The 11,942-nt window shown below is 33.6% G+C and overlaps 2 protein-coding genes across 2 annotated transcripts; both read left to right on the forward strand.

Moving 5' to 3' along the window:
- The first annotated feature begins 975 nt into the window (after positions 1–975).
- Positions 976–6,552, forward strand: LOC145058857 (auxin response factor 4-like). The gene is made up of 12 exons (XM_079006733.1): positions 976–1,700; positions 1,796–1,852; positions 2,009–2,173; positions 2,284–2,368; positions 2,472–2,562; positions 3,041–3,205; positions 3,290–3,409; positions 4,027–4,102; positions 4,188–4,353; positions 4,435–5,105; positions 5,877–6,067; positions 6,170–6,552. The coding sequence occupies exons 1-12, from the start codon at positions 1,344–1,346 to the stop codon at positions 6,318–6,320; spliced, it is 2,295 nt and encodes a 764-aa protein (XP_078862859.1). The 5' UTR covers positions 976–1,343; the 3' UTR covers positions 6,321–6,552.
- Positions 6,553–9,191: 2,639 nt separating this feature from the next.
- SLO1 (SLOW GROWTH 1) lies at positions 9,192–11,571 on the forward strand. The gene has a single exon (XM_079006735.1). The coding sequence runs from the start codon at positions 9,396–9,398 to the stop codon at positions 11,412–11,414; it is 2,019 nt and encodes a 672-aa protein (XP_078862861.1). The 5' UTR covers positions 9,192–9,395; the 3' UTR covers positions 11,415–11,571.
- Positions 11,572–11,942: the final 371 nt, after the last annotated feature.

Below are 11,942 nucleotides of genomic sequence, written 5' to 3' on the forward strand. Positions count from 1 at the left end.
AAGAATGCATGATAATGACGATATTTATGTAAGGTAGAACATATTAACATACCAAACAATCTATTCTCTTATTCATTCTCAAGAATAAAATTGTCCACACACATTCGTACAATAAACATCATCCATATTCGTCATTCTCATAGAAAAAAAATACGATTTTTCTGGATGAATACGTATATTATGAAAAAAAAAACTTAGTGTAAAAGTGTAAAAAAAAATTATAAAATTAACGTAAAAAACTATAAACTTAAGGGGTTTTTACGAAGTTAATATAATGGTAACCTGGAAAACATGTTATCACCGGTAAAAAGGTAAAACCGAACATTTTCGGAAAATGTGAGGGCCAAAACGAACATAAAATTCAATTTTTGGCAAAACCCTGAAAGTTAAGGGCTTTTATGACATTAACTCATATATATATATATATATATATATATATATATATATATATATATATATATATATATATATATATATATATATATATATATATATTAAATCTACCAAATAAAAACACAATCTATTTACTGTTTATAGTTACATATATTAATAAAGTCATATTCGAAGTTTGCCCAAAAGTTATAATGAAGTTGTTGGTTTTAGTGTTTATCACCTAGCAATTAAATTGGGGAGTTAATGCATATGTTGTTGGCATTCAATTGGGAAATTCCAAACCTCCTTTTACTTTTTTGGTGAAGTGTCCTCATCCTCTATTGAATTCATCTTTTATGCAAACGTTTGTGTATTTATCAATAATCAATTCTTTTTTGGTAGTAGTTCTTTTCAATGGAGAACATTTCCAAAAACAACCCATTACTTTTCTAAATTTGTTTATTAAACTTCCTATAAAGATCTTTCAATAGAATTCCCATATACTATACAAAATTTTAATTTTTATTTTAATTTTTTATTTTTTATTTTTTTTAAAGCAAAAGGAGAAAGAGTGTGTGGGTTACATTGTACGGTCTCACCTTGTCCCCTCCCCCCAACTAAAATACTGTAATCTTTCCTCTCTAAAAAGCGAGAAAGACACCACCCGTTTGGCTTTTTTCCCTTTGGTTTCTGTGCTGCCTTTGCATTTGTCCATGTCTTGCTCCCTTCTTCAAAATCAATCCCACCCAACTCTCGAAACCAGATAATGGGGTGGCAATCATTCTCTCAAATCTTGATAAATTTTCTCCCCTTTTGTTTCATCATCATCCTGTTGGATACCATAAAGAAAACCATCTCATTTATTTGTGTTCTTGCATGATTTTGCTTCATCATTTCTCCCCTTATCTTGAATTATCTGAATAACCACTTGTTTTTGAGAAATTTCTGAGAAACTGAACTTGGGTTTTGCGATGGAAATTGATCTGAATCATGCAGTGAACGGAATTGAAGCTGGGGAACAGGTTTATAGCGTTGATTCGAGTGGAAATGGAGGGGATTCGTCTTTATCAGCTTCCTCAAACTCCTCGAATTCATCCTTAAAATCATCAAATCCGAATTTTGAATCTTCGGTTTACATGGAGCTTTGGCATGCTTGTGCTGGGCCTCTTACAACTCTCCCAAACAAAGGAAATGTGGTTGTTTATTTCCCACAAGGTCATTTGGAACAAATTGCTTCTCATTCATCTATTCAATTCTCACCCACTGAAGTTCCCTCTTTTGGCCTTCAACCTCAAATCTTTTGCAAAGTTGTTGATGTTCAATTGCTTGTAAGTTTCCTGATTTCCCCTTATCTTTATCCAATTCACTCAATTTTGATTTTTGACTCATTTCCTTTTGATGTTTCACCCAATTCTAAAAACAGGCCAACAAGGAGAATGATGAAATCTATACAAAACTTACTCTCCTCCCACTTCCAGAGGTATAATTAATTCATTAGTAAATTTCCATAAGTTTACCTTTAATCTTTCATTACCTTGTTGCTTCCTTTTTGGGTAATTGAGGTGTACTCGTTATCTTAAGTGAATTCTTGCAAAATTGAGCTAAATTTTCTATATTTGTTCATCATGATTTGTAGTTAACTGATAAAAATTTGCAAGAAGGGGAAGAAGAAGGTGGTGGTGGGACACTTGCGAAATCAACCCCTCAAATGTTCTGCAAAACACTAACCGCATCCGATACATCCACCCATGGCGGATTCTCTGTACCCAGAAGAGCCGCTGAAGATTGTTTTCCACCTCTGGTGTGATCTTTTTTTAATTTTTCTTTGTGGGTTTTTTTTTCATAATTAGATCAATTTTATCTCTAATTAAACTTTATATAACTAAATTACGTAAATTACTTCCATTTCAGGATTATAAACAGCAAAGGCCAAGCCAAGAACTAGTGGCGAAAGATCTCCATGGAGTTGAGTGGAAGTTTAGACACATTTATAGAGGTGTGCGATTGAATTTCGATCGATTTGTTTGAAAATTTCCATACTTTTTATCGATTTTAACACATTGAATTTTAAATTTGGGAATTGGGTTTTGTGTTTTTAGGTCAACCGAGGCGACATTTGCTTACTACAGGGTGGAGCATTTTTGTAAGCCAGAAGAATCTCGTTTCTGGGGATGCAGTTCTCTTTCTAAGGTATCGTTACACCATTCAATGAGAATTTTATGCATCTTTTCGGGTTTAATAAGATAAATTTAGAGGTTTAAAAAAGAAATATAAAAGTAGAAAAGTGCAAATTTGGGGAGACACCACGAAAAAACAAGATTCCAATTTGGAAAACCAAAATCTTTTGTCGGTGGATTGTTTTGTTGAAATTTAGATAAGAAAAAAAAAGATTTTTTTTCCCTTTTTTTTTATTATATTTGGAAAGCATAAAAAATGTATTAAGTTGGTATTGTGTAATGTGTATGGATACAAGAACTTGGAGATTATTCTTTTGGTCTCCAGAAAGAATTTTATCTTTTTCTTTTGCTTTACGTTTCAATATTTTAATATCGTTAGCCATTAAAACCAATAACCAAATTATAAATTGAATATAAATGCTAAATGGGATTATAGGAAACTTTACAATATCTTTTAGCTTACATTAATCCATTTTATATAATCATTTTAGGGGTGAAGGAGGTGAATTAAGGCTGGGAACACGAAGAGCCACAAGACCAAGAAATGTTCTTCCTGATACAATTATGCCCAACTCAAATTCCTTCATGGACATTCTTGCCCCTGTAGCTAATGCAGTATCTACCAACACCACCTTTGATGTTTTCTATAGTCCAAGGTGAAATATTAGATCGATAAACATTTTTGTAAAGATTACATCTTTTTGATGATTTACTACTCTAAACTTTTAATTTCCATGTAGGTCTAATCGAGCCGATTTTGTTGTTCCATATGTGAAGTATATGAACTGCATTAACAATATGATAACAAATGGAACAAGGTTCAAAATGAGATTCAGTATGGACGAATCTCCTGAAAGAAGGTATCTTAGATACAAAGATTGTAACATCTCCAGACGTACGTACCAAAATATTGTCTGCTTCGTGAAACCCGACACTAGGAAACAAGGACTTCCCAGGGAGTCACCCATCCTGATACTACTGCTCTCGCTTGAGCATGCTTAACTGTAAAGTTCTGATGGGATTTGTTGTGCTCACTGCCTTAAAACACGTCTTGGAAAGGAGAGCTATCCACAACCTTATAAGAAATGCTTAATTCCCCTTACAGTTGATGTGTGACTAGTTTTATACTCCCATCCCACCCCTTTAGGGGTGGGATGAGAGTAGAAAACCAGTCTGGCTCCCATTTCGACTGTAAAGGGGAATAGAATGTTTCTTATAAGGTTGTGAATAACTCTCCTTCCAAGATGCGTTTGAAGGCAGTAAGCACAACAGATCCCATCAGAACTCCACAGTTAAGCGTGCTCAGGCGAGAGCAGTAGTATCAGGATGGGTGACTCCCTGGGAAGTCCTCGTTTCCTTGTGTCGGGTTTCTCGAAGCAGACAATATTTTGGTACGTATGTTTGGGGATGTTACAAAAATGACACGTTTATTTGTTCGTTGTCCCTCAAACAAGAATCTTTGATCATTTTCTTGCAGGTTTAGAGGCACTGTGACCGGTGTAAGTGACATGGATCCTTACAAGTGGTCTAAATCAAAATGGAGATGCCTAATGGTACTTCACATTTCAACTTCATATAAAGAAACTAGTTTTATTATTTTATACATTCATTCTTTAAATATCAAATCCATTTGAATAGGTGAGGTGGGATGAAGATGTTGGTAACAGTAATCAAGAACGAATCTCTCCATGGGAGATTGATCTTTCGGGTGCATCTGTCCCACTTTTAAGCATTCACCCTTCTCTAAGATTCAAGAAACTTCGGGCAAATCTTCATTCATCTCCATCTGAACACCCCGTAAATGGTATCCAACTTTCTTGATTATAAATTTCAAAAAAGTTAAAATCTTGAAACTTTTCTTGATAATCTTGTTTCTTTTATGCAGCATGGGGTGGATGTTTAGACTTTGAGGAGTCAACAAGATCCTCTAAGGTCTTGCAAGGTCAAGAAAATATAGGTGGCACAATAAACAACTCGTTGAACTTCGGTGTACAACCCTCAATGCATGGAGTACAAGTACAACCCTCGATGCATACGGGTTTTACTCCAAGTCAAATGTTATTAACAGGAAGAAGTACAAACATTGTGAGTGAACTTATGAGGAATCATCATCATCATTCAGGCTTTTTGGGATCTGAAAACAGATTCCCAAAGGTCTTGCAAGGTCAAGAAATTTGCTCAATGAGATCTTTAACTGGAAAAATAAACGGTTCTTGGGGCCCACCAAGAACCAATATACCAAATAACCCCGGGTTCTATCCACTTGGTTCTGAAGGTGGTAGGAACTTTTGTTTTCCAAATTTGCCCCCGGTGTTGCCTATGACTGGATTCCCTATCAATCGTGAGGGTTTTGGAAATGGGGTTATGAGGGATGATGTCAGCGCGTTGAAATTACAACTTCAAGTTCCTAAAACCGTTGAACCGAATTCAGGAAGTGAGAAAGATGATGGTGGTTCTGATAGTAATGGGAGTAGTTGTAAACTATTTGGTTTTCATTTGAATGGAGTGAATTCGACACCAGATGCTCAAAGTTTAAGCAAGAGAAGTTGCATTAAGGTAAGGTTTGTTTGGTATGATGGAATGGAATTAGAAAGGAATGGAATGAGTAAGGTAATGGAATGGATTATTACATTCCATTATCATTTTGGTTGGCTTGAAGGATTGAAGTAATCCATTTAAACACGTTTCTTATGTATAGTTAAAACATAATTTTAAATTAAATTGATGACGTGGCATGTTAACATGGCATGCTGACGTGCCAAATTTGAAAAAAAGTGTCGCAAATACACTAAGTTTTTACTTTTTTCAATTTTGACACTATTTTCTAAAATAAACTTTAATCAAATAAGATATATATAGGGAAATAAGTTTCATAAAAAATATTTCATGTCGTTAGAAATATATATTATATGTATTTTATGTAGTAAAAAAAATTATTTATAACGTTAAAAAGTTGTTTACAAAAATTTAATTAAATACCATGAAATCTTATCAAAATCTACTAGTTATTTATAGAGAAAAAAAAACAAAATTAATTCAATTGAAGTTTTGTAATTTTTTTAATATTATTATAACTCAAGATTGTATCAACTTTTAATCATGTAAAGGAAATGAGAACCGGAGAAGGAATCAAATTTCGTTAGGAATGCTCCATTCCATTCCATTGTTCCAAGCAAAGAACATTTTTTTCGTTTTCGTCGTAGTGTTCCATTCCATTCCTTTTACGATTACTGCATACCAAACGCTACCTTTATCCATCAAACTTTACCTTTTTATACACAAATTAGACCTTCAAGTTTGAATTTTTTTTCTTTTTTCATGTGAAAGGTTCATAAACAAGGAAACAAAGTTGGAAGAGCCATTCATCTTTCAAAAATGTCAAGTTATGAAGAACTATTTAGCGAGCTAGAGGCACTATTTCAAATGGAAGGTTTGTTAAAAAATCGTGATGGTGGATGGCGATTACTCTATACCGATGAAGAGAACGACATGATGGTTGTAGGAGATGATCCATGGGAGTAAGTCTAAATCCTATCAAGAATCACTACATAAGAATCTTGAATTATAAAAAACAATCAATTTAATTTTAACAATAATGATTTTATGAATGTTTTATGTAGGGAATTTGCACGAATGGCTACAAAGATTCATATATATACGAATGAAGAAGTTGAAAAACTCATGAATGGTGGTGTGATTAGTGATGACACCAGTTGCTTGGAGGAAGCACCAGCCATGGTGGTGGATACCGCTAAGTCCTCACCGGAGTAATCTTCTGGTGGTGGTGGTTTAGAGTATATTTTGTGCTAATGCAACAAATATGGAAGCGTGAAGTTTTTTTTTTTTTTGGTAGTTTGGAGACTTTAAGTGCAGCAACAGGTAGACTGACTTGATGTACCTTTATATCAAGTACAAACCTGTAAGAATCATATGCTAAATTTCAAGGGTGATTCTAAATTTACCCTATATAACCCTTTTATATATTTTATTTTGTTTTGTTTTATTAGTAATATGTTATGTTATATATTTATTATTTAGGTTATATTAGATATAGATATAGTGTGTATATATAAATTTCCAATACAATGAACACCAAATCTAGTTTAACAATTTCAAGCACAAATAATAAATCTAATTCTAAAAAACGTCTAAGAACGTCCACAATAAAAGCTTTTTAAGAACTTTTCAAACTTTCTTTTTTTGAAATTCCAAAAAACTATTGGATGACAAATTAGCAAATTGAAAAACTTTTCATGGTGATTTAATGAGGTTTTCCATTTTCAGTGTTTTCGCGCATCTTCTTTTCGTAATACTCATCCCTATTTTACATTGTTCCTACGAATGAATGGTTATTAGTGGAAATCGTGTAATTTTCTGCTAATTCTTGTAAAATGATTAGAAATATGTTTATATTTGAATTTTTCTCATAAGAAAAATCGTTTAAGAAAGACTATTTCTCATTAAAGTTACTAATTCAAACATTACAATATTACGTCGTATGTGATTTACTTAAAGTCTATTTGTATTTCTTTTCATGAGAATTGTTAATCGTGTTTAGGTTTAGATAGAGGAATTTGGTATTTGTGTATTAGAATGTAGAATTATTAAAATAAAATAAAATATTTTCTATATATTTAAAAGAGGAAGGATCAATCAAAAGAGATAAATGAGGCGTTATATGTTTTATTTATTAAAAATTATTTATATATTTAAAGAAATAGTTGAACCCCAAACCTTAAAAGGCAATTTCATACAATTGCTTCTTATTTAAAATATATATATATATATATATATATATATATATATATATATATATATATATATATATATATATATATATATATATATATGTTACGGTTTTTGTTAATGAAGATATTTAATGTAGGATTAATAAAATTTGTATTACATCATGGAAATCCACGTTGCAATTTTGATAAGAATTAAGTGGATGCTAACTAGGATTCAATAGGTCCACATGGAGGTATAAAAGATGAAGAACATGGAGGCTTAATAAAATTTATTTTAGTTTTTGTTATTAGAACCGATACTTTATTAAAATTACCCACTTTTCTCATTATATTTCGAATACATTTTCTTTCTTATCTGAAATCTGAAATTAAGGATCCAGAATTTAATTCTGAAATATACTTTATTTTATCATAAAAATACTTTTAGTGTGTCCTAAAGTTAGTGACATGGTCATTTTTATAAATATCTCTTTAATAAAATTAAATAGATTATTGAATTAAAAAAAATATTGATATACAATAAAAATGATAAACATGACATTTCACGTGCGGGTAAATCGAAGAACATTAACATATTTTAAATATATATATGTAAGTGTATGAATCTTTATGATATTATACACCTAAAAGTCTAAAACATAATCAAGTTGTACCCGTAAGTCAAAGAAAACACCAACAAAACATGTGTGATGATGATATCGTATATGACTCATGACATAAAGCATATTCTTTCGACACATATTGTAATATTGGTGGAAGTTTTGACTAACAATAAGTTCCATTAACTTTTATTATGTTCAAAAAGATATATAAGAAAGTATGGTATTTCTTTCTCAATAAAAAAAATAGGTATGCTCCACAATTTGAATATCTTTTAGGAGGAAGAACATAACATGTTACTCCATGAAGCCAAAATGTTTGTGCTTTGGCCTGTTTTCGTGGTATGATTACAGGCTTTGACTTCAACGGTTTCATTAATAAGGACACCGCCACTCCAAAAACCCAACATTCATTGGCGGGTGTCATTTTTAGTAAAATTGTCCAAGACATGGAAGTTCACTTCGAAATGACGATTAGGCAGAAAGCAATTTTTGAGTGTCTAAGGGCCCCAAATGCTCATGATTTTTTTATGATTATTCCTATTGACGGTCTTGGCCAGCATATGTCGCCAGTGGAGTATCGTGTCATCCTCAAATATCGCCTTATGATCCCTTTATTTCCGGCTGACGAGACTTGCCATGTTTGTCGCAAGGCATGCTTGGACTTCTTTGGGGAGCATGCAATTTATTGTAAAGAGCTCCCGGGTTTCAAATACTTACACGATCTGGTTAGGGATGTTCTTTTCGACATATTTAGGCGTGCTGGGGTTTCTGCCAAGAAAGAAGCACCTGTGAACTTTCTGACTGACCCATTGGAAGGAAGATCAACACTTAGACCAGCTGATGTTCTAGTATTTGGATGTGTTGGGGGAAAACATGCATGCATGGATCTAATAGGGGTTTCCCTTCTTGTGGGCTTGGGGAGTGGAGTTTTCACGGTGGGGCAAGCTGCATCAAGCAAAGTGGCAAAACATGAGAAAGCATGCATGGAAAATCAACACACGTTTATACCCTTTGCATTTGATATTTTCGGTTTCCTTGCGCCAGAAGTTATGGAGCTACTAAATAGAGTCCAATGGGTCTTGCATAATAATGTTATGATTCCAAGATCTATAGATGTTGTTTTTAAAAGAATTAGTTTTGTCATCCAATTAAAAATGGGTTGCGGCTCAGCTTGTTGTTCGTTTACCTGCTACGCCTATATAAATCTTTCTTATATAATGGCAATATATTTTATAAAATCTAAACCATTCAAATATCATGGAAATTACATCGTCCACGATTTTTGTAGGAAAAAAGTGAACTCGATTGAACACTTCGTTGTTTTTCGAAGCGAAAATGAAAAAAAGGAAAATATGAACGAGTGACGTGCCCTCTACAAAAACTGAGCCAATACATTATACGCCTAAGAGCTTGAGTTATAACTTATAATGCTGCAGTTATCCCTCAATTTGGCTAAATTTTACGATGTAAGAACCCTAATTTATATATGAATTGTGATGATTATCTCCTACATGAGATTTCTCCATTATACTCATAAACCCCACCCAAATCTCTTACTCACTTTCTCTTTCCAGACTCGATCTCTACTACCTCTTAAAGAAGAACCAACCAACTGGAACACTACTCACTCGTTCGTCCTCTCGAACCCATTGTTAACTCTATTAGAAAAATGCAAATCAATGACCCAAATGAAGCAAATCCAGACGCAAATGATCATAACGGGATTAATCTCAGACGGGTTAGCTGCAAGTCGATTAATTGCCTTTTGTGCCATCTCAGAATCAAGAAATCTTGATTATTGTACGAGAATATTGAATAATTTACAGAACTTAAACGTGTTTTCATTGAACGTAACGATTAAGGGTTACTATGAGAGCGAAAAACCGGAAGAAAGTCTTTTGTTGTATAAGGAGATGTTGACAAAAAGCAAAGGATTGCGACCAGATAATTACACATATCCCTTGTTGCTTAAATGTTGTGCCAAATTGTCTTCGATGCGGATGGGTTTTGGGGTTATTGGGCATGTTATTCATCTGGGTTTTGATTCTGATATGTATGTGAACAATTCCGTTATTCATTTCTTGGTGTCATGTGGAGAATTAGATAATGCACAGAAGGTGTTTGATGAAAGTATTCTTAGAGATTTGGTGTCCTGGAATTCAATCATTAACGGGTATGTTAGGAGTGAGAAGCCATGGGAGGCCTTGAGATTGTATCATCGGATGGAGGAAGAGGGTGTTAAGCCAGATGAGGTTACCATGATAGGGATGATATCTTCTTGTGCTCAACTCCAAAACTTGAATCTTGGGAAAGAATATCATCAATATATCGAACAAAATCAAATAAAGATGACACTTCCACTTGTCAATACCTTAATGGACATGTACGTGAAATGTGGAAATATAGAAGCTGCAGAAAGTTTATTCAATAAAATGGCTAACAAAACCATTGTGTCATGGACCACCATGATTGTTGGTTATGGAAAATACGGCCATGTAGAAGCTGCCAAGAAACTGTTCGATGAAATGCCTGAAAAAGGTGTTGTTCAATGGAACGCCATGATTGGTGTTTACATTCAATCCAAACGTTACAAAGATGCATTAGCAACATTCCAAGAATTTCAATCTACAATGATTAAACCCGATTGGGTAACCATGGTTCATTGCTTATCCGCATGCACACAGCTTGGAGCACTTGATCTTGGAATATGGCTCCATCATTACATCACAAAACACCATCTTCCTATAAACATCGCCTTAGGCACTGCACTAGTCGACATGTATGCTAAATGTGGCAACATAGCAAAAGCACTCCAAGTGTTCGATGAAATGCCTAACCGAAATTCCCAAACATGGACAACCATAATCGTTGGTCTAGCTTACCATGGCAATGCTCATGATGCGGTTTCATGTTTCTGGGACATGATCAATGTTGGCATTACACCAGACGATGTGACATTTGTAGGTGTCCTTTCTGCTTGTTGCCATGGTGGTTTGGTGAATGAGGGTCGCAAGATTTTCACACAAATGACATCAAAATTCAATGTTTCTCCCAAATGTAAACACTATTCTTGTATGGTGGACATTTTGGGTAGGGCTGGTTTGCTTGAAGAAGCCGAAGAGGTGATCAAGAGTATGCCGATTGTTGCGGATGATGGTGTTTGGGGAGCTTTGTTTTTTGCTTGTAGAGTTCATGGGAATGTTGAGATGGGTGAAAGAGCGGGTTTTAAACTACTTGAATTGGATCCTAGTGATAGTGGGAATTATGTGTTGTTAGCTAATATGTATAGGGAAGCAAAGATGTTTGAGAAAGCTATGGAGGTTAGGAAGTTGATGAGGGAAAGAGGTGTAGAGAAGACTCCTGGTTGTAGCTCAATTGAGGTGAATGGAAATGTTCATGAGTTCATTGTTAGAGACAAATCACACCCTTATTATCAAGAAATAGTTGAATGTTTGGTTCATTTAGCAAAGCAAGTCAAGGGTTTTGGGGATGTGGGGTTGAAGTTGTTCAAATAATTTTTGGTAATTTGTGTGTATTTTTATGGTCCTTTTCAAATTTAGAATTTGAGCATATTTGTAACACTCGAAAATTGCTATGTATAGAATTAGAGCATAATTATTTAGTTTATGAAAAACGACTACTTTCTCATGTAATTTCAGTCTGAAATCCGAAGTATCCCATTCGAACTTATCATTCTGACTTCGTGGTTATTTTGCCAAAACAATTTTTTTGGTTATTTCCTTTAAATACACATTATATTAGGGTTACTTTACTCAATTTCTCTATGATAAAATAATATTCATTTTATATTTTTAATAAAGAATATCAAGCTAAAAGAAGGTGAATGGCAATTCAATCCCAAGATTTTGGAAGAAATGTTGAAAGCTAAGAGTTTGACTTGTGATAGTTACATGCCCCTTATGAATTGACCCTACATCGACTCATGATGTTAATCTAGACAGAGACAATTTTATAGTTGTTTTTATGTTAAGATTCATTTCCGGTTTTATAAAATATAAAATATATATAAGTAATACCATCTT

The sequence above is a fragment of the Lactuca serriola genome, chromosome 6, assembly GCF_051521515.1.
Source record: "Lactuca serriola cultivar US96UC23 chromosome 6, Lser_US96UC23_V15, whole genome shotgun sequence".
Taxonomy (NCBI): Eukaryota; Viridiplantae; Streptophyta; class Magnoliopsida; order Asterales; family Asteraceae; genus Lactuca; species Lactuca serriola.